The sequence below is a fragment of the Eutrigla gurnardus genome (genome assembly GCF_963514095.1).
Source record: "Eutrigla gurnardus genome assembly, chromosome: 1".
Lineage (NCBI taxonomy): Eukaryota > Metazoa > Chordata > Actinopteri > Perciformes > Triglidae > Eutrigla > Eutrigla gurnardus.
This window is the reverse complement of record NC_139915.1, coordinates 26,588,290-26,610,692: the sequence shown is the minus strand read 5'-3', so window position 1 is coordinate 26,610,692 and position 22,403 is coordinate 26,588,290. Positions and strand designations below refer to the sequence as shown.

Below are 22,403 nucleotides of genomic sequence, written 5' to 3'. Positions count from 1 at the left end.
TGTGTGCCTGAAAGCAAAAGCATTCCACGCTAATAGAATGGAAATCTCAGAAATTGTTGATTTCATTCATGTACTCACACTCCACTGTAGCACCGCCAGCAGCTAGTGACCATGTCTGGGGCTCAAGTGAAATGAGGCACACCCACTCAAGCAGGATAACATTACATAAAGGAGTTTATTTTGTTTCTGGTTTTAAAAGTGACAAGGTGCTATTGTTGTTCACAAGCATACATTTAGCTGTTTTTTCTTTTTTTTCTTTGCTCCCCACTGCTCTGTTGTGATGAATATGCGTTTGTGTTTTACTGTTGGGCCCTGACAGCTTTGATGAGTCTCTAGAAGAACCGTTCACCTTGCCTACCACTCCGTTCAGCAGTTATAAGTGAGTGGGGCCTTATTGGCCCGCAAGGTCCTCATCCCCTCAGTGCAGTAGCTCTCAACCTTTTGGGCTTGTGACACCTTAAAACAAAAGTCACTTGTTTAAAGTATATACGAAGTGTATATATGAAAGATGGCGTGCTGGCAGATACTAAAAATAATTCATGAGCTTCCACCATTGTTTTAAAAGTGCAGATTAGGACCCAGTAATTGGCATGCTTCATGCAGTTCCCCAAAATGAATCATTTAGTTGAATTGGTTCATTTTTGTTGGAAAAGAGGCTAATTTAGTTGGATCACAATAATAAATAAAGAGATAATATATTGCACATTGAATTCCAATGTAACAGGTATAATTCCAACCAACCTTTTCTTCCATTTGGTGAATCCCACATCCCCAAAACACCTGTCTTGTCCTACAAGGTGAGAACTATTGCCTTAGTGGAGAGCCTTGCTGTCTTTAAACTAACCTGAGCAGTGGTGTTGTACTGGTCTTTACTCTCTGCTACCTCAGGGCAACGTATGATCTGAAAAGACACAAGAAACCCTGTAACCGCTGTTAGAGGACTGACATGCTCCTATTAACACTGATCACTGACTGGGGCTTATGTGTATGTGGGTCTGTGCATCTGTGCGAGTCTTTCCTTCCTGATGGAGTCAGGGGTTTCCAAGCAGAAGCATGGCAGACACACTCCAGCTGTATCCCACAGAGATCATCTAACACACAGCATTCTGCATCCGGCACACTCCCTCTACATAACTCCCTCACAGGCACAAACCATATTTCTCTTTTCTCACTAATGCTCAGAATGGCATTAACCACGTTGCCTCCAAGCACAGCCGAACTGGACCTGAGCAACCTGCATGACCTGATCTGGTTTCCCAGCATCTGTTCCAGTCGGCCTGCGTGTTTCAGGGTCTGTCCGTCTGCCTCTTCCTAATTGTCTCTGTGCTTTCCGGTGCAGGAACAAATCCCAGAAGAGTAAGTTTGATGAGGAGCTGCACAACGAAATGACTACTACCATAGATGAGCTCAGCAGCAAGTAGGTCCATTTTCCCAAACAATTCAAATCACATTTCATGCAAGTAGAACATTTAATAAAATAATGTAACCCAAATAATGTGAAAAATATGGCTAAAATTTGCGCTGAATCACACAAGGAAGAAAACCCTCTGCTACCCTCCGTGGGTTGAAATGTTAGGAAAATTAGGATGCACATTAATGGAAGTAATTTGTGGTAAGATCACCGATGGTTTGAGTGAATGATATGAAGTAAAACAGTGTGGCTGTTTGTTTGTTGGGTTTTTTTGTTTAGATTTTGTTTTTTGAGAAATATCTCTATGAAATGGATTAACATGAAATTTGGTGCAGGCATTCATAGTTTCCAAAACATGAATCCAGCTGACGTTGGTTATCCCCTGACTTCATGCTCTTGACATTTGTGGTTTTGAGTGAGAAGCCACAAGAACTTTTGGATGGAGTACTTTAAAAATTTGGCACAGACATTCATGTGCCTCTCACAATAAATAGTAATAACTTTTAAAAACTGTAAAATTGTAACACCATCAGGTTAAAATGTCAACTTCGCCAGGACCATGTTTTATGACCAAATGTATTAAATAAATGTATTGTTGACATGCCCATCAGCCTCAGCTGTATTTTGTGTTTAGTGCTAATTATCAAATCTTGGCATGCTAACACACTTAATTAAGATGGTGAGCATGGTAAACATTAAGCCTGCTTAATGTAATTATATTAGCATCATCATTCTGGGCATGTTAGCATGCTGAGCATAGCTAAATATAGCCTCACACAGCTGCTAGACTTTTAGTCTGGGTATTCTATACATGTAAATACTTTAATAAGCATTGTTACACATATTGATATCAAGATAATGCTATCATTATTGCACGATGTATTTTGAAAATCACCCCTATGTAAAGCTCTCTTCCTTCCTGCCCTCCTTGCTCTCTCTTTCAGGCAGTGGTCAAAGACTGAAGAGAGTGGCAGCTTAGCTCTGTGGTTTCCAAAGAAAGATCTGGAAAAGCAGGTTAGTTGGACTCAAAACTGCAAATAGATAATTAAAAGCATTTATGATTACCTTACCATTTAAGCATTCTGGTGCTTAAACAGAGGTTCTGGTGTCTTCTGTTTTTCTAAGTACCGAGCCCTGGACTTGCCAATGTTCAAACACTATGTTGGCTGTGCCACCTTCATCTTCCTCTGCATCTTTTTGGTTCAGATGTTTGTCACAAAGGAGTGAGTAAGACCAGCTTGTACTATTACTTATTATCAAATAATCTATCCATGTAACACAGTATGGTTTTCATCTCCCTCAGTCGACAGATGTTGGGGATGTCATTTGGCGTGTTGGCCTGTGTGCTGCTGCTGATCCTGGCCATCTGTTTCGCAGGTCACTTCCAGGTCAGTATGTTACGTTAACATTTCAAATTTATATTTTCGGGTGATTTTAAGTTCAAGTTTCAACTCTTTTTTTGGGCAGTTCGTCCCAGTTAGCATTTAGGTTTGAAGAAAGTGGAAAAAATAAGCCTCACAGGCACCACAAACCTGTCATCACTCTTTCACAGCAACATTTGGGATGCAGGTCAAGCATCAGTGTAAAATAGTTGTAATTTCTCCAGAAACACTTGCTTATGTCCCAAATTGTACACCGCTGGCCTGGCCTTGTTCTACATGTCACGTGTGTGACTCACAAGTGTTCTGCTCTAAAGTAGTTTTAAATTAATTCAGTTTGTGCCACTTGTGCTTGAGAAAATAAAATGTGAAGTTCTTTATATATTATTACATTGCTGTTGTGTGAAGATGAATACAAACACAAATGTATTACAATAGGCAAGTGGCATATAAAGGCCAGAGTGTATGTATGTGTGCTACACCATGCTAGAATTAGTTCAGTGAGACTGGAAACGTCATGGAAGTTATTCCTTGCATTCACTGTGGCTTTCTATAGCTAACCTATTGACCCGGTGGATGAGACCTGACAATCAGTCATTCACAAGGTCGTGTGTTTTCTCCTCTCAGACAGAATCGTTCACTGGAAATAGCATCGACTCACTCACACACGATGTCTTGATACCCGTTTGATTCCATGTTTTCCCTAATTTTCCCCTGCAGCGCCTGTTTCCAGAGAAGCTGTCGAGGTGCCAGTGGCTGCCAGCTGTGTCAGAGGCGGTGGTAAAGCGGCCATGTGTGCGCCTCCCGCTGGCCACCATCACTACTACGGTCATCATCATCTTGGCAGTGTTCAACCTGGTAAAACTATGCTCACATGCTGAGTGCTAAGAGAGGCTCGTTACAGACGCTGCTATTTCTAGCTGTGTCACACTTCATAGCTGAACTTCAGAGCACACCGTACAGTGGTCGCTTGTCAGTCAAGTTTTTTTTTTCCCCTTGCAGTGCTTCGTCCAGACACGTGTCCCAGAATGTTCCGCTGATATTGATGGCCCGCATCACACAAATGACTCCCTTGAGCAGGGATTAGAGGAGATTCTCTTCTACCTGCCTGTGAGTGGGGGACTTGTTAACCATTGGCAATAATGAAATGGCAATATTTATTTATTTTTTTCATATCAGACTGGATTAAATGGTATTTGCCAATAGTACTGATATGTGTTTGGGTTCCAGAAAAGACAAGATGCTTCACAGGAGTTATCGTAACTGACAAATATTGATAGCAATGTCCTTATCTCTGCTTACAATCACATAACGTGTTATAAAACCTCTTATAATTATTTTTAATTGTTTGTATGCCACTTATACATGCAAGAAGGACGTCTTCTGTTTTTTTATTTTTTTTTATTTCATCCCTTCTCTTTCTCAGTACTCCGTGTATTGCTGTATCCTATCGCTCATTGCATGTGGAGTCTTCCTCAGGGTGAGTTTTGAGCTCAAAGTGCTCTTCCTCACCCTGGCCTCCACTGCATACTACATCATCATCCTCAGCACCAAGAGGGAAGTCTTTGTGGTCTATGGAAACTTCCTCTTTGCTGAGCAGCTCGACAGCTGGAACTGCAGCAGGTGGGAGTCAGAGCCGTATATTAAGGGCCACCTTATGACAATATAATCAATCAGTGCTGGTCACATCACATCTATTCATTTCAGTTTACACAGAATAATCATGCATGATATGTACAAATGGAATCAAAGTCCAGCCACGAATGCTTTTGTTTGTTTTACAGCAGAGAAGATCACACCATCCTGAGTTGGTTAGGATTAGTGAAACACCCCCAGGTGATGAGCTGCATATATATCACCCTGTTCCTGGTCACTATGCTCATCATCTCGCAACAGGTAATGTCAATCTTGAACTCTCTTTCTGAAATGTGCATGTATGTATCCCGTTCCTTTGTTGTCGTTGTACAATGGGGTTGCACAACGAAGAACTACAACAACAAGAAAATATATTATATGGTGCAAAGTGGAGGATGATGTAGGAGGTTCACAGCCTGAGGAAAGAAGCTGCCATGAAGTCTGGTGGAACAGCAGCTGATACTTCTCTTGCTAGGTGGCAGCAGGGTGAACAGGCTGAGGCTGGGGTGGGTATTGTCTTTGAGTATCCTTTGGGCTCTTCGCAGGCACCTCTTGTCATCAATATCACATTATCGGTGGCCGGGTACTAATGATGTTCTGTGCAGATTTAATCACCCGCTGTAGAGCTTCCCTCGTCCTGGTCCATGCACATCCTACTCCAGTTTGGAATATTTCCAGGCAGGATGCTTCCTATCGCTCCTCTCTAAAAGTTTACAGATTATGAGCTTTTTTTCGGGATGGATATGTGTGACGACCATGTCAGGTTGCTTGTGATGCTGATTCCCAGAATGCTGACTTCCTCTCTATATGAAGTCCAGTACTCAAGCCCAGAGTGTTAAGTTCACCAATCAGTTTCACGGGGGAGAAAGTGTTGAATGCTGAGCTGAAATCGATAAGGAACATTCTGATGTAGGTGTTGTTATTTTCAAGATGTGCGAGGGCTGAGTGAAGAGAGAGAGAAGGTATCTGTTGGCTCTGTATGCAAACTGGTGAGGATCCAGGCTGGCTGCGATGTTGTGTTTGATGTGCTTGAGAATCAGTTTCTCAAAGCACTTCATCAGAGTGGCACAGATAATGTAGACTGCACACTGCAGACGTGGCAACACTCACTGTAACCACGATATTTGAAAATGTCTGTGATGACATTGGTTAGCTGGAACGTGTTCTACATTAAAGTAATTAAAGTACAATATTTGGTTGGCTTGTTACGAATGTATTTATGTCTTTTAAATATTTGTCTGTTCCTGCCGTAGACAAGTATTAAACTTCTAGAAATACATAAATAAATGAGGCTGCAAGAAATCCAGGAAAATCCCAAAGAAAATCGTTTTAATTTATGGTTTCCCTCATTTTCACACACGTTTTCGTATTTTTGTCTTCTAGAATGAGTCCTGCTTTCGCCAGGATTTCCTTCTAAAGTACAAGAACCGCACAGAGCAGGATGAGATCGAGACCAGGGAGAACCTGAACCGCCTGCTGCTAGAGAATGTGCTGCCGGCCCACGTGGCAGCGCTGTTTGTAGGGGAGAATAAAAAGAACGAGGTGAGAGGGGGGGGGGGCTCCTGTTTGTTATGTGCTATATGATTAGTGATAAATAAGAAACCAGTTAAATCATCAGTTGCTCACTTATTCAGCCATCACAAATGGAGCAAGGCAAATTATAATAATGAATCAGCATTATAGAGACAGAAGGACTCAACCTACACATTAGTAACCTCAATGGACCATCACAAGATGGTTTCTAGTTGTGTAAAACCTAAACAAGAATGAATATTCACTAATTATTTCAGCAATGACTTGTTGATATACGGTTTGGTATCAGTCAGTTAAATTCTTACTAATTCATTCTTACTAATCTTACTTATGAACAAAGTGTTATTTTCACATCACAAAAGGATGTATTGAAGATATTTCCCAGTTCTCAGTATAGAAACAGTGTTGCGTGTGATGTATAACTTCTAACTGCCTGCATGAGCACTGATCAACGGCTGCCTCACTCACATGAGTAGTGTCCACGCAGACATTTAATTTAATCAGAAATCCAATTTATATTTATTTTTAGACAGAAAGCAAGAAGCCTGTGTGGATTTGTTAATAACAACAACAATCAACAATTTCTAGCCGGTACATTTCAGAACAAAAGTTTATTGATGAAGGGATCCTGTTCACAGAAAGAGGTCTTTTGTTTTGAAATGGAAAACAGGAGTTGAGATGAAAAAAATCCTATCTTTGACTTGATGTAGATATAGACTGTACACTGTAGATGTATGCTGCTGGTAAAAGGTAATTTGTGAGCATTAATTCTGCTGTTATCCAAGCATCATCTAAGATTATATGGTAACTTGTTGACTTGTTAAAAGGAACTCTAGAAATGTATCTTCTTTGAGTTTGGCATTTCTATACAGTTTCTTCGGCCACTATCAATTAGTATTCAAGTCTGTTTCCTCCTGGGTAAAATGATTAACTGCTTTTTTTGGTTGTTTTGTTTTTCATCTGACAGGACCTCTACTACAAGTCCTATGACTGTGTCTGTGTGATGTTTGCATCAGTGCCAGATTTCAAAGAATTTTACACAGAGTGTGACATCAACAAGGAGGGTCTGGAATGCCTGAGGCTCCTGAACGAGATCATCGCCGACTTTGACGAGGTCAGAACGGCAAAGAGGGAAACGAATAACATCCTCATCCATCAGTTCATTCCCAAAGTGCTTCACACATGATGTCTTTAAAGCCCTAATCTGTAATCAGTAGCTCTGTTTATGCACATCCAAAGTTAACCACGTGGATCCTGACTGTTGGGCTAAAACTTTACAGTATGATTCTCCCTGCTATGTAAATGTATTTCTCACTAAACAATCTTTTATTATCTCTAAACCAACAGCTGCTGTCCAAGCCAAAGTTCAGCGGAGTGGAGAAGATCAAGACCATTGGCAGCACTTACATGGCTGCTGCAGGGCTTAGTGGGACGCCTGGTCAGGAGAACAATCAGGTGGAGTAAGCTACCGCTTCACACCGGGGTCAACGCGGGTCAAACCAGCTTTGATAACGGTTAATCAATCCGTCATAAAAAAACCCATAGCCTGAAGCTGTCATATTGATGTTGTTAAACGTGTTATTCCAGGACAGAGAGAGGCAGCAGGCCCAGATAGGGATCATGGTGGAGTTTGCCATCGCTCTGATTGGCAAGTTGGACGGCATCAACAGACATTCCTTCAATAGCTTCAGGCTCCGTGTGGGTGAGTGTCAGCTTCAGCACAAACCTTTCATTGACCAAGTGCACTGCATTGTATCGAGCTCTGTTAGGGCTCACAACCCAAACGGTTTCCTTGGTTACGCTGTACATGATTGGCATCTATGTAGTCTTCGTGCCACGAGAGCAGTTGCATTCGCCGAGACTAGATTAGGTTGTGAAGTTAAACCTATCAAACTGTTGTAGAATCTGCTTTGTATTGTGTCCACTCACATGACTATGCTTAATTTATATAGATCTAATATATGAAGTGAATGTCACACGTAAGCCATAAAATACAGACAGAACGTGGTGGAGTGTATGAGAAACCCTAATCTCTGTCTCTGTGTGCAATCCTGACAGTTATTCCCAGACAGCTGATTCTGAGCAGGCAGTTTACAGGATAAAGGTTTCTGTTAAAACATTCACATTTCTTGGGAGATAAAACGCTCAGAGCCATAAACACTGAAACTTGTTTGAACCGTCTTATCAGCGACTGTGTCTAAAGAGAACAAAATCCACTTTTGAGATGTTTATTATAAAGTAGTTTAAGTGTTCTATGAGACTTTTTCTTTGGATTTCATGTTTTTGTCGTTTTGTCTGTTGCCAATTTCACAAGGCTTATAACTATTCCAGGGTTTCCCACGGAAATATAATCTATTTGTGGTTGATGGGGGATAATAATTTAATTTTGGATAATTACTTTTTTGGACAAATTTGTGCGCTCATGACTCGTGAACTCCAGATTGATTCTATTCAGGAATTATTCAGCCGTCTTCTCTGGGGAAAACACGACAACAATCTTTTCTCCCATCACATGCATGATCATGTTTTCATTCAGTGTGTGCACATAGAGGGGCTGTTCACATACACACATAAATCAATGTATGGGAAACACTGGATTGTGCAGTTGATGTATTGGTTCCACCACGTGTGAATAGTTTTCCTCTCGTTACTCTATCGCTTGCATTAAAATTCAAAGTAACGGAATAAAGTGAAGGCACCTCTCAGCCCCTCTAGAATTCATCTCTCTTTCCCACTGGTCCTTCCCCTCAAGGAGCAATTAAGGGATTGGAGATCCTCTGTGATGGCAGAGAATCATATAATTGCGCGTCCGTCCATAAGTCAGCGTGTGTGTGTGTGTGTGTGTGTGTGTGTGTGTGTGTGTGTGTGTGTGTGTGTGTGTGTGTGTGTGTGTGTGTGTGTGTGTGTGTGTGTGTGTGTGTGTGTGTGTGTGTGTGTGTGTGTGTGTGTGTGTGTGTGTGTGTACATAATATCTTGGGCGGCGGTTGTGGTGACTCACACTTTCGGTAACACTGCCATTGACTGGCTGTAGACTCTTCCCTCACTACTCTTATCCGGGCCCTGGCTGGTAGGGGCCGGTAATGACGCAGATGAGTGCATCGCCGACCCCCAGCTGAGACACAGTGGGGGGAAACGTTAATTTCTATTGTTTTGGAAGGTGTGCTTGGCTAACTGCTAACAGCTAACTGAACTGCCAGTGCACACAATCTTGTTTTTTTACAAGGTTGCCTGAAATGTGTTATACAACGACTTGGAGCCGGTTGGCTGCATTTATCGCCACTTCCTTTTGAGCCTGAATGAAGTGTGTTTGACGAGGCCTTACAGTCCATTAGTGTCTAGACAGGAGGTGAGCTAATGTGGGTTGTATTCATTCAATCACACAATACAGCAGTGCTGCAGACACACCTGCTGGAGATCTGGATTCTACTGAGTACATCTTTGTAGTTTCTTTTTAATTAAATTGTGTGAGAAAAATTTCTTCTATGAAATGAATTACTTGGAAAGTTATGGCTCACTCAGAAAATCACCTGAATTAATTTCTCCTTCTTCTCTCAACTCTCTAAACGACGAACCAGTATGCAGCCTGAGATCTGTAGATGGATGACTCATTTATTTTTCTCATTGAATCTTATATTTCATCCTGTGTTTTATTTCTACACTTTTTTTTTCTCTCTGTAAATTCTACATGTGGACGTTATACAATTGGTCATAAACTAGCAAGAGTTCAACTTGTTGTTCTTCCACAGGCATCAACCATGGCCCAGTGATAGCTGGAGTCATCGGGGCAAGGAAACCTCAGTATGACATCTGGGGCAACACGGTGAACGTGGCCAGCAGAATGGAGAGCACCGGTGAGCTGGGAAAGATCCAGGTACATTCAGCACAGTCAGAACATTGAAAGGGAAAATTCACCAATTTCAACCATATCAACGCCTGTTGTTGTTGTCATGTTTTCTGTGTCTCTGGGGCGAAGCTGCATAATCTCTTGTTCTTCCTTCATCAAGTGAAGTACAGAGTGAGACTTGAGCTCTTTTTTGTTCTCTTTGCTTGAGTTGTTTCCAACAGCAAAAGTGGCATCCCAAAATATGAATGCATAGGATGTTATGGATAAGGATTTTTACAGTATAAACTGCTGACTTTGGCACTATTTAATGTAATGTGGGTCTCCATATGTGACGCAAGAAATGTTATAATCTTGCTGTACAAAGTATATATTTTTAGCTGCAGCTGTGCTTTCTGTGTCTACGTCCAGGTGACAGAGGAAACATCCGATGTGCTGCACAAGCTGGGCTACTCCTGCGAGTGTCGTGGATTAATTAATGTCAAGGGCAAAGGGGAGCTGAAAACCTTCTTTGTGTGCACCGACATGAGCAAGCAACAAGGTATGGGGCTGAGCTGAGGCCAGGCCGCCAAAGCCAACACAACCGGAGACAGACTCGTGTACGCAAGCCAAGAGTTTGTAGAGGGCTGCACTCCACCAAGTGTTGAGACAGAACTGACTGTGATACAGCTTTGATCCTGTGATGTTAATGAATGAAAACACTGAGGCGTATTAAGGACTTGGCTGTGTGGCGGATGGACCGCTGGATCAGCACTTTCTACTCTGGAACTGTTGAACAGATCGAGATGTGGGCGAGATGGTCAGTACGTTTCTCTACACACGTTTTACGTCCAGCTATCGGTCACTTTTGTACTTTTTTTGTCTTTAACTTAGATGTTGTTTGCAATAGACAAAAATATGTTATTGTACTTAACGCCGAATCCAGTTGTGTACTTTTTTTTCACCTCTGGCCTTTAAAAACAAAACAATGCATTCCGTACGGATCATAATTTTCATTCGATGCGTAATTTCCCGTTTTGACACACTGCTTTGTTACTGTGTAATGAGCATGACATATGTGTGGCGGTTAGGAACACCTGTTTCAATACAAATATACATTTGCTCTTTATGTGAAGATCTTTTAGGTTCCAGCTGTGTAGTTTGGCCAGAGTAACAACTGTATAATTTTACATATACGACAAGGTAGTTGCTGCGTTTCAAAGAGAACTACACAATCCGTGTGCTGTATGTCCATCATCTGCTTTGCTGCATCTATGCTGCAACGAGGGAAACCTGCGACGCTCTTCTTGGTGTCTTTAGTGTGCGTGACCAACCTGCCTCTTTTGTCTCTGAATACTTGATTTGTCTTGTGGCCTTATCTTTTGAGACCGTCTGTAATTGTGGTTACATAATAATAATAATAATAATGATGATAATAATAATAATGTAATGGCCTTTATGTGAACAAATGTGACATTGAATTTGTACAGATACAGAATGAAATAAATGTTTTCCTAGGTCTGCAGTTTGTCATAAAATATTTCACAAGAGCCAATGTTTATATGTAAAAAGAAAAAGAGGTTTAATGACTGAAATGCATACAAATGTCACACAAAAAGCACCTTTCATACAAAAACTTAACTTAATTAAACTGTAAAGGTGGTTGGGATTTCGTCATACTGCGACGACCGGAACTGTGTCCTGACAACTGGAGGAGGTCTCCATTGGTTCAGCCGTCTCCTGCACTGAAAACGTTGAAAAGAAAACATTAGATGCCAAGTTCTTGCTGACACTTTGTATTTGTAAGGTTAAGACTTAACTTGACAAATAGCAGACATGTGGTTCAGTGGTGGAGGAAGTATTCAGAAGCTTGGCGTAAGCACGGAGACCACACTGTAGAAAATACCGTGTCACATCATGCGTTGAAAACTTTACTAAAGTGATATTATATATACGGAAATGTATTTATGCAGACAAATGGCCCCTGTGACTGTTGCATCATTATTATTCATGCATTCATGTAAAAGCATGGTTTTACTGTTGAAGTTGGTTGAGGTGGAGCTTCTTTTTTTAAACCATTTTGTATAAAGGAATGCAACTCATGAATATTTGCCTATTGGAATGAATCTATGAATTATTCTCTCCATTAGTCGATTGATTGTATGGTTTGTAATACAGTGAGAAATGATGTCAGACGTTCCCCGAGCCCCGAGTGACACCTTCGCAATGCTCATTTTGCCCAGCTGGATACATTTAAAAATAATTAAAAAGGAAATGGACATGGAAATACTGTTTGGTAGTTTCATTTATGAGAAATCTTTTTTTTTATGTTTTGTATGCACATTTTTTAATTATTATTTTGTAACTAAAGCTGCATGTAAAATAATTGCATTATAGTAAAAGAGTTGAAGTAGAAAGCCACAAAAAGAAAAGACTTAAGGTGAAGTAAAGGCACATCAAATTTGATGTCATGAACACACAGACAACCAGAATGGTAGTTTATACGTTAAGTGAAAAGCAACTCTCAGTGCGTTTACCTGTAGTGAGGTCAATGAAGGGCCCAGGTGGTTCAGGAGGTATGGCGATGCCCATGGCCTTCCTGATGCCATAGATACTGCTGACATCACATGGTGCCACTTGACCAGTCAGCTCAGCCAAGTTCCCAGTCACCTTCTCGGCTGCAGGCAAACAAGAAGGGTTGGGGTCAATCATAGGAGACAGGATAGACTCTCTTGAAGTCTCCGTTCATTAGCCAGATCATTGGAAGTTCTGTGATTTGTTAAAGGAGTAGTTCGACACTTTCTTACCCAGCTCCAGCTCCTTGGCAGTCGGGGCCATCAAGCAAATCATGTTAGGTGGCTGCTTGGTGCTCAAACGCTCCTTCTGTGCTTCTTGCAAGTCACGCAGGAGCTTTGTAGTCTCGTCCAGTTTCTGTTGGAAGTGCAGGGCCTCTGTGACAGATCGGGGAGAAGGCGGGGGACAGCAAGGCAACACACATACCATTAGTACTTCCTTTGGCTTCCTCCGATTACCTTGTGGTCACCCCTCCTGACCTTAGTTGCACGTAGTGAATACAATACAGCCATTCTTTCTGTGGCCTGATGTAGACCCATCAGTCTCGCATGAACATGAGACTGTGATGGGCTGTTAGAGCGATCCAAGGGGATACATAATGGGGTGCTGAAATGCTAAATGGCTCATCTAATTCTGTTTTGTTTTGAATTACCTCAGTGGAATCAGCATTTACAGTGTAATTATGAACTTTGTTCACATGTAAAGCGGTCAGAGCTGAGCAGGTTCAGAAATACGTGTCCTCTCTGGGTTGGATGGATCATATCTGTGATCTGGTTTGATGGGTTTATTATCCAAATGACATTGAGATGATGTTTGGTTATAGTTCATCTGAATAGTTTCTTTGGCTTTCAATCCAATTCTGAGCTGAAAAAGCTACGAGTCGTTTGATGTGTGCATATGTGTTCTTCCACATGTATTCCCATTTATGGCTATGCAATGTAACTTTGGCTGAGACAAATGTGTATTTATATAATGGATCAACAGAAAACCAAACATTTAGAAAAATAGACCTTTTAACTAACTAGTCAAGCAGATGTGCCAAACATTCTCTAGTTCCAGTTTCTCTAGTCAGTTCAAACCAAAGATATTCAGCTTAGAATGATATGTTTCGACAAAACTATACATTTGAAATTGTTGCTTTTTTTAAAAAGAGAGATGAATCTATAATGAAATGAGTGTTATATACACAACATCAACTGAGTCAGTGAGACGTTTTACCCCCAGAGAGCTCCTCGGCCACCTGCAGGCCTGCAGCAGAGAACAGGAAGTCCAGCCTGTTACAGTTGGATGCTTTGGGATCAGCTACCTACGAGACAACATGTTTGGTCAGGTTAGAGGGGGGGGAAAGCATTCCACACTAGACAGCTGATGCTTCGAGGGAACATCCAGGGCTTTTGGAGCCTCTTTTAGTCACGCTGCTTCTTCGCTCCAATAAAATCAAAGCTAATGAAAAGCTGCAACACCCGGGCTGGGGGATGAGGGTGAGCTGGAGAGCGGCCAAGAACAGCAAACTGCGAGGACAGAGGCTTGCTGTATGCCTGGCGGAGGGGCTTGCGCTTTGGTTTCCTCCGCTGCTCTGAGGAACGATTCAGCCACGCAGCAAGCGGGCACCGAAAGAAAACACGGGGCCTCTCAAAATTCCCCAAACAGCGGGCCTCGCGCGAGTACCGCCGCTGTGTTTTCAAGGGAAATGTTCTTTCCATGCACATATGGATCACAGCTAAAGGCAGGCCCCTGCTATGTTGACACAGCTGGTTGACGTAGCAACCATCTGCAGAGGCCATCTATAATGACAAAATGAAATGAAGTATCCGCACATGAGGCGTAATCTGAGAATGTGTGCTGTGCGCCGAACAACGCAGCGGCAGGAGCTCCTCTCCTCAACATCACATCCTCCGCCAACGAGGGTGAACGCCGTGGGTTTCGTGTTACATAGCGCACGCTGATATTTATCATTATGGACTTAATGTCTATTTCCATTTCCAGTGCGGGAGCTGCTCAGGACAGTTTTGTTTTGGTTTTGTGTTTGTGGGTATCAACGCTCACCTGCTTGCCTTTCGTGTCCTCTTGTGCATTTGTCGTTTTCTGCACCACCTGAACAGGCAAAACAACAACAAATTAAGTCTTCTGTCTCTTGCTGTTTAACTCATTAGTGAGGAAAGTCAACGCGGATCACTTAAGATGTCACAAACAATAGGCGCTTACTGGCTCAGTCGCCTTCAGGGTTTTTGAATGCTCTCCGTTCGTCAGTGCATCCAGAACGTTGTCTGCCAGTTTGTAAACATACTCGTCTGATTTGGCAAGGAACTCCGACAAGCTGACACACACACACACACAAACACACAGAGAAAAAGCCATTTACTGTTAATTGTTTTCTGTGTCGTTGTCTGTGTCACTGTTTTTGATGCAGGAGCAGAGTAAAGATCTGAATGACTTTCTTGGCCAAAAAAAAAAAATGAAATCGATATCGACGCAACCTCCTGCACACTGTAAAACAGAGACAGTCAAATACATACAATAATAATGCACTTTCATATGTCTGAAAACAACGTTACAGTGTGCTTTGAGGAGTAGACACAGTGTAGTGACCAAGCAATAACCCCTGAACTGGTGGCGATATAGTAAACCATGTCATAAGTCTTGTATTTCTTCGTGCAATGCTTGTTAATGCAGTAGTCGACAGGAAGAAAACTGGGACCATAGCTGTTGCCTTAGCAACAGAATGACAATGAAAATGTCTACCTCAGCGGCCCAGAGGACCATGAAATAACTGAACACAATAGACAGAAGATAATAAAAAAAAATTTGAGGGGTTGTGGTCAGAATGAGGCCCCGTCTACAGCAAACCTCCTTCAGAGTGAAAAGGAGAAACATCTGGAAAGTAATCAGCGAGGAATGCCTCAAGTGACGGTCTGCGTAAATGCCACGGCGCTGGAGTGCGTTTCTGGCCATACTGCACATACCTGTCTGAGTCCTGGGAACTGGTCTCCTCGCCATAGAGGGAGTAGGTAAGGTCAGAATCCTCCTTGCTGATGTTGGCAAAGCTGGAGTCATAGGTGGGTGCGTAGGAGGTGAACGGCCCGTAGTTGACGTAGGACACTACAGAAAGTTCCACACAGACAGTATCTGTCACGTAAGCTCAACCATAGGGGGCAGGGGGGTCTGAAGCAGTACATTACCTGGAGTAATCCTGTTCCTCTTATCCTCCCTGAAGCCCTGCAGGGTGTTCACGCCGCTCTGCAGCCGATTGGACATCATGCCAAGCTTCACAGGACAGTAGCCCGCATCTGCAACAGGAAACACTCTTTGACATTGCATCAACTTTCGTAAGTGCTCTCAGCACCTCAGTTCCTTTATTAATTTCAGACCAACCTGCCAATTCTGCCAATTATTATTTCTCTTTTTTGTGTACAAGCAGCACTCCGAAATCCAAAGATACTCAGTTTACAATTTGAAAACAAGTATACGAAAGCCAGCTAAATATTCACATTTGTGCTTGAAAAAGGTTGGATTAGTAATTTGTTTGGGCTTTGTTTTGGCTGCAGATGGACCTACCTCCTGCCGATGGATCTGCTGGGTTGAGGATGGCCAGAGTGGTGGAGCCGTCGGACTTCCGCCTCACAAACTCCAACTACACAAACAAATTGAAAGGGCTCAATGGCAGCAATCACCTTTTCGGTATGAGAAACGGCCGTGTTATGGTCGAACATTTGGGATTTTAACCGTGCTTTCTCACATCACACTGCAGCACTCTGCTGGACAGCTTTCCTCCAGACTCTGCAATGACCTTGCGGATTTCCTCGAGCTCTTTCTCTACCTTTGCAGCTTCATCCTTGGAGTCCTTGTCCTGTCTGCAAAGGGAACACAAATTGAAAGCCGAAACAGATGAGACTCTTTGGTTGTGAATAAAAAATATATTTCTTTTATTTTGTGGCAAGGATAAAAAGCATGCACACTGCACAGAGAAAACATGTGCAAGTGCTTCTGTTCATTAAACGCTTCCATTCTGCTCTGCTCCTCAGATAATCTACCTGGAAGCGTTCTGTTGACGTCATGAAATGCCGTGAATATTTCAAACAGAAGGTAAAAAGTGGATGAATTTAAAAAAACCACAAAAAAAACAGCACAGTAAAAGTTTTTTTCGTTTTTCTTTTTCTCCAGCTGTTCCTCTCAGGGTGAGTCATCACCAACACATGACTTTAATCGGCGGGTCTGTTACGTCACTGAGCAACTACTGATTTAAAAGACGTACAGACTCGAGAGGAAACGAGACCCAGCACGCTGCAAAGCATTCCTCACATTGTCCACTTCCAGTGGAAAACTGATTCACTTTAGTAATAGGAGGAGGAAAATGAGTCTGTAGAAACCTACAGTGTCTGGGAAACCGGTTCGGTCAGCTGCATTAAAGTGTGGCTGAGAATGTCGGCATTTATTTCGGTTGTATATCAGCGAGGCACTCCGAGCTTAAGAGCAGCTATGCCGAAGTGGCACATGACTGTGACTTGAGGAAACATGCATGTAAAGTGAGCAGGGTAAAGGACCTGGGTGTGCTGGGGGTCTGGGATCTCTCGCTGGTTCCTGCGGTCGAGGGTCCCTCTCTTTTCTGGTCCAGGCTGGTGCCCCCTTGCTCCTCAGTCTTCCCCGGCAGTTTGGCAGAAGGGTCGAAGCCAGACATGAACTCTATGCTTTGCTTCAGGCTATCCAGTCTTTCCTATTAGAAAGACAAATCAGAGTTTTTTAAGGCCAGGAAGGAGAGAAGAACATTTGCTTGATAAACCTACTTGCTACCACAATTTGAGGCTATCTGCTGCCCCCATCTGTTGCATTATAGTCAAAGCAAAGCCATTTAACTTGATTGCAGACAACAATGCTGCACTTTCCTAACTAGTATAGAAAGTTAAATAAGGATATATTGTGGTGCAAAAAGCTTTGTGTGAGAGAATGGGAAGATATACACATGTACAGTAAATACCAGCAGTGGATTTATTTCTGTGGAAGAATCTCCCTAACTTTGAGACTTTTCTGTCACTTGTTTGATTTTAACAGACAAGGAAAGGTTGCATGTTGACTAATCATCACTGTATTCTAACACAGTTTTAAAATAAACCTGGATATCTTTGCTAAATATAAAGAGATGTACTTTATATGATACAGAAACAGCAAAAATAATAAATGTCCCAAGAAGCTGTTTTACCCCTACTAAAAGGTTATTTTTACACGGTACTAGTGAATGGGCACAAAACGGCAAATGTCAGAGTTCACGATTCTCTTCACGATAAACTGAAAGAGACAATCCTGTACCTCAACGAGATCTTTTTTTTTCTAAATCTTCAGTTTCATACCTGGCTCAAGATCTTCATCCCAGAGTGTAACAGTTTCCGCGCTGCTTTATGGTAAATCGTCTCTGGTTTGTTGTAAATCATGGCATTTTCACACATAATCCTGAAGTCCGCCTGCATCAACACACACACACACACACACACACATACACACATACACACACACACACACACACACACACACACACACACACACACACACACACACACACACACACACACACACACACACACACACACACACACACACACACACACACGACAAAAACAACTCTTGTGAATCTAAATGCATTGAAGAGTGAATAATCTTGTTCTAGATGCCACGACCCATGCTAATTGTTATAGGAGGGGAACTTTGGGTATTTCTGCTTTATTGTACTCAATATGTACCCTCTCTGCAAGTGCTACTCTTATTTTGACATTGATCCAACATCAACACCCCAAGTTGCAGTTATATTTAGGGTTGACCCATCACATTTTTTGGCCCTGAAGCCTTGAATATCAATTATCTGCCGTTACCAAGTCCCCCTCCGATGTTTCTTTTTGCCCAAATGTTGATTGTATACACTTTAAAAGAAGAGCAGTCTTCTAAATTTGATACACCTCATCTTTCACAAGCTATTGATCCAAATACTGACGGTCCTAATTCAAAAAGTCTAACGTGGAGAAGAGTGATGTTTGCAGAGAGCCCACAAAGCGTTATTGTTATTCAAGAGACTCATACCTTGAGTTCATCCAACGACTGATAGTACTCTTTCTTTACTTTGTCCTTAATTGTACTGAAGTCCATAGGCCGTCTGATAATTACAGAGTAGCCAGGAGCAATAAGGTCCGTCACCGGAAATGAGAAGAATGCACTGGGATCCTTCCTGAGGAGAAAACACACAAACGGGATTCATTCACAGCACCAGACATACACTAACTTTACTCTTCAGCTCATAAATAAACACGCAGAAACACACAATTATATCTTATCAATAAGTAATCAATGCTGCACCGTTGGAGCTGCCTGATGAGTTGGTTCAAAGCTTCCTGCAGGGGAGTTTGTTCCTTTTCTACAAGGAAGAACAACAAAGCATCAAGGAAAGTTTTTGCATTAAAAGTGATGTGAACTATGCACCAGACGAATTTGGAGACAACCTTCCTGTTTATCCAGCTCTGTACGTATGGGAGTCCTGCTCCGTTCATCATCTCCATCTGCTTCCTGTCCTTTCTTCTTCTTTGTTACCTTTAATTACAAGACAAACAAATGTCACCCTCAAAAGGCTTAACACCGAATTTCACATCTGGAAGAAAAGGATGTGATCTTGAGTGACGTTACCTTTTTCTTTCCTTTGTCATCCTCCGGCGACCCTAAGCTCCTCTCTTTATCCTTCTTCTTCTTCTTCTTCTTGTCCTTGGGCTTGTCATAGTCCGCAGGTTCGTCATAAAAGGTATCCAGACTCGAGCTTCCTGTCGTCACTTCGTTTCCGGACACTTTCAACACCAGCTTCAGTGGCCTCTCTACATACTCTGTGGAAATCAAGTCAAACAAAAACCATGTATCCAGCTGACGGTGGGTAACTTTATATACGTTAGCTGAAAGATGCTAGTGACAAACAGCCGCTAACAGCTAGCTAACCTAGCAGGGCGTTGTGGTGAAGCCGCGGCTACAGCTAATGTTGTATTATACTCTTACGTTGCATGCATTTGTATTTATAAACGCACTGTGGCGTATTGACAGAGACCCGCGGGGAGCAAGCGCGTCAATCAGCCCGGTAGCTAACGTTAGCCTAGCGGTACGCTAGATAATCAAGCTACGTTAGGGCTTTTCCAACGTAGCTACCACGCGAACAAATCAGAGGCTTCCGGTAGTGTATTAAAAAAACTATTTGAAAAGGAAATACCTTCGTGTCCGTGTTTTTCGGACTTGTGCTTTTTGTGCTTCTTGCCCATTGTTTGTATTTTGATCTGGCACCGGTTGGTCGCTGCTTCTGATCTCTGTGCTGGCGGAAGTACCGAAGTACAGGGCGGTACTGCGCAGATCGACGCGGGCCTCTAGCGCCATCTGCCGGTGAGGAGGTACTAACGCGAAGTGGTTATGGTCGCTAGGGGGCGGAGTAAACTCAGAGTTGAACTTCAAGCATGGGCAAAAAAAAAAAAAACGTTATCTCGTGTACCCTTGTGATTCCAGATTTTAACTGTCTGTCTGCATCATGGACCATTTATTGAGATGAAAGCACCAGAACCAACAGAGAGCCGCAGCATCTTCTGTTGGAGCAAGTGAATCATTCAGTGAGTCAAGTGTTGTTGAGCAAGACAAGAGCCCAATCTCCCCAATACCCCCCTCCAAGGTCTAAACCTTGAACTCTTAGGGACTTAACTGACGTCACATGGTCAATGGTTGAATGTGTGAGAGGCTGTGAGGACAGCGCTTAACATGTCACATGACATTATTTTGATAGCACAAAAGCATGTTATCTAAAAATGTGGGGTTTTATTTTAAAATAGAGGCTGATTTGACTTAACAGACTTATTGCTTAGGACCCAATGAAGTGCAGTGTCGGGAATGAAGTTGTTTGTATGCGTTTCTCAAGAAACCAGCAAGCAGCAATATCACAAGCCAAGAATTAAGTCCGTTCCAAACGGGCATGTTTTATTATTATATCATTAAAGGGTAGGAAAAGAGGTCATACAAATAGCAGCTATTTTTTCTCTGAGCTGGACGGAGCTGTTTGCACGCTGCCGGCATTAAACCAGAGGTGTTGAATTAATGCAAAACTAGGGGCCGCCATTGTGGAACCGTCCAAATTTCTCCCTTTCTGGAGAACACAAGACACGTGCTTTACAGAGCAGATGTTTATACTGTAGCAGACCAAAAAAAAGCAATTTAATTTCAGTTGGATTTAATGTGGGAATGAATCTTGTTTGAATAAACCAGGCTAAGCTCCCAAACGACACAAATGACACTTGGTTATGGTCGGGCTGCACAGGACTCCGTGCAGTCTGGAGCTTCGCTGCCTTGCAGAGCTTATGCTCTATTAAATAGGCACATATTGAATGGGCTGATGAATGACAGATGTTTAATTCATGGAGGAAAGATAGTGTGCATACTTTGAAGCACATTCCAGGTTTTATGAAGACGTCACTAATGCTGCAACCACTGCAAAAACCTAAAAATATCATGAAAAGTAATTAAATAAAAGACAGAGCAGGGAACTTAAAATTCTTCTTTTATTCATTAATTAAAAAATAAACGGTACATATTTTGACAATGTCAAGGCAAGACAGTGGACAATGTGAAAAGAAACCATAAAACGCCAGGAGTGAATTATTGTACCATTTTGCGATTAACCATCAAAATATGCTTAAATCTCTTAAAATTGCATTTAAACATATTGGTTTCACTTTATATATTGTTAATAAACAAGCTATTTTGCATCACAGATAAGACTTTTCTTAGTGAAAAATAAACAAATAATCTTCATTAAGTTCATCATAAATCATGAGAAATATTTTCTGTTCTCATTGCATCTTTTAAATCATAAGTTTTTGTTTTGTCTTTCTATTTTGTAGAAACATATTTCCTCTCGATCAGAGTGGTGTGCTTGATATTACCACTGGATGGCGCCAAATTAAAACGTTTTAAAATCCTACACATGGTGGCTTTAAATTGCATGGCTTTAGTTTCCACTGAGGAACAAATCCCATTAAGGCAAGTGTAACTCTGAACTCACATCGTAAGCCTTTAAAAAACCCGTCTAGAGAGGGGAACAAGCTTGTATTCATAGACTGCCTTCATTAATAGCAAGCAGCGGTGGTCAAACGCAGCGTGCCTCGAGGAGAGGAAGGGCAGGCTATATGGCGGTCCTGGGGCCGGACCACCATAGCCCCAGAGAGGCCGTGGGATCCGTCTGCTTCATGGAGCTGTAGAGCTGAACACGCATGGGAAGTCCACGCTTACACCAAAACGGGGCTAACATATGGCAGATGTTGTGAATTTCATTATCCTCTGTCACAACACGGGCTAAATGGACCCAGAGACTGTTTCCACATGAAAGCGGCATCCCAACAAAACCACTTCCCACTCTGCAGACTGCATGGAACTGGAGGATGTTTGGTCTCTCCACATATAGGCAACAAAAATACAAACAGGCGCAGAAAGGCGGGTTATCTGTCTTGCACATGGTTCGACCGTATACCGGAAGCCAAATGAACTATGCTGTAGAGTTTGAGCTGCTCCTAAATTAAAACTTTACTTTTACATGCCAGTTTCTTGTTTTGCACTTGATAGAATGTATTTAAAATACAAAATGTCATCTTCTTCCCCATGAATATTTGCATCATATGTCTGGGTTTTTGTAGCATTTTGTTTCCTGCACAAGTTTGAAAACTTGAAAGTTGCACCAGCGGGTAATTACATCAAGCATAAACCTGGTGGCAAATCAATAACTTCTCTGGACAGATGTAAGAATATGGCATTAGGTTTTGGTCACAGTTCTTTTCATTCGAAGTTGTTAGAGTGCTGTTCAGATATGAAATGTTTGGGGTCATTACAGCTGTCGACGCAGAACGGTTTTGAAGATGTAACCAGCCGTCACAAGTAAGTCAGACGGAAACATCAAAGAGGAGAAGCCAATCATTCTGCCTCAGTGTTTCTCTCTCCCGTCTGCCAGTCTGTCATGGCAACATCTTTGAGCGTCAGTCACTCATCTTCCCGTCAAAGCTTTATG

At 42.2% G+C, this 22,403-nt stretch overlaps 2 protein-coding genes across 3 annotated transcripts in view; one reads left to right on the top strand and one right to left on the bottom strand.

Annotated features, from left to right (window-relative positions):
• Positions 1 to 10,690, top strand: part of adcy7 (adenylate cyclase 7) — a 48,775-nt gene extending 38,085 nt beyond the window's left edge. Inside the window, exons 13-27 of one of the 2 annotated variants that reach the window (XM_084013898.1) lie at positions 320 to 379; positions 1,340 to 1,417; positions 2,356 to 2,425; positions 2,537 to 2,634; positions 2,715 to 2,799; positions 3,511 to 3,648; positions 3,793 to 3,900; positions 4,217 to 4,413; positions 4,575 to 4,686; positions 5,809 to 5,967; positions 6,926 to 7,072; positions 7,306 to 7,413; positions 7,546 to 7,660; positions 9,705 to 9,829; positions 10,211 to 10,690. In XM_084013898.1, coding sequence (XP_083870024.1) covers positions 320 to 379; positions 1,340 to 1,417; positions 2,356 to 2,425; positions 2,537 to 2,634; positions 2,715 to 2,799; positions 3,511 to 3,648; positions 3,793 to 3,900; positions 4,217 to 4,413; positions 4,575 to 4,686; positions 5,809 to 5,967; positions 6,926 to 7,072; positions 7,306 to 7,413; positions 7,546 to 7,660; positions 9,705 to 9,829; positions 10,211 to 10,357 — 1,747 coding nt within the window. In that variant the 3' untranslated portion in view covers positions 10,358 to 10,690. The remainder of the gene's footprint in view (positions 1 to 319; positions 380 to 1,339; positions 1,418 to 2,355; positions 2,426 to 2,536; positions 2,635 to 2,714; positions 2,800 to 3,510; positions 3,649 to 3,792; positions 3,901 to 4,216; positions 4,414 to 4,574; positions 4,687 to 5,808; positions 5,968 to 6,925; positions 7,073 to 7,305; positions 7,414 to 7,545; positions 7,661 to 9,704; positions 9,830 to 10,210) is intronic. The other variant, XM_084013899.1, reaches the window with a different exon arrangement.
• Positions 10,691 to 11,345: 655 nt separating this feature from the next.
• Positions 11,346 to 19,688, bottom strand: brd7 (bromodomain containing 7). Its single transcript, XM_084013970.1, has 17 exons — positions 19,578 to 19,688; positions 19,013 to 19,203; positions 18,832 to 18,919; positions 18,689 to 18,746; positions 18,416 to 18,560; positions 17,695 to 17,805; positions 16,894 to 17,063; positions 16,089 to 16,203; positions 15,908 to 15,983; positions 15,532 to 15,639; positions 15,316 to 15,451; positions 14,558 to 14,669; positions 14,399 to 14,446; positions 13,571 to 13,658; positions 12,586 to 12,729; positions 12,316 to 12,456; positions 11,346 to 11,523 (listed from the first exon to the last, which is right to left on the bottom strand). Exons 1-17 carry the CDS (start codon positions 19,624 to 19,626, stop codon positions 11,453 to 11,455), a joined length of 1,851 nt encoding a protein of 616 aa, XP_083870096.1. The 5' UTR covers positions 19,627 to 19,688; the 3' UTR covers positions 11,346 to 11,452.
• Between the last annotated feature and the right edge of the window lie 2,715 nt (positions 19,689 to 22,403).

Excerpts from the sequence above, each read along its gene's own strand:
- brd7 (XM_084013970.1), bottom strand. The coding sequence starts at position 19,626 with ATGGGCAAGAAGCACAAAAAGCACAAGTCCGAAAAACACGGACACGAA. Across the intron at positions 18,561-18,688 it reads CTCATCAGGCAGCTCCAACG|GAAGGATCCCAGTGCATTCT; the intron begins GTGCAGCATTGA and ends TTTTCTCCTCAG. Across the intron at positions 13,659-14,398 it reads AGGACACGAAAGGCAAGCAG|GTAGCTGATCCCAAAGCATC; the intron begins GTGAGCGTTGAT and ends GTTGTCTCGTAG.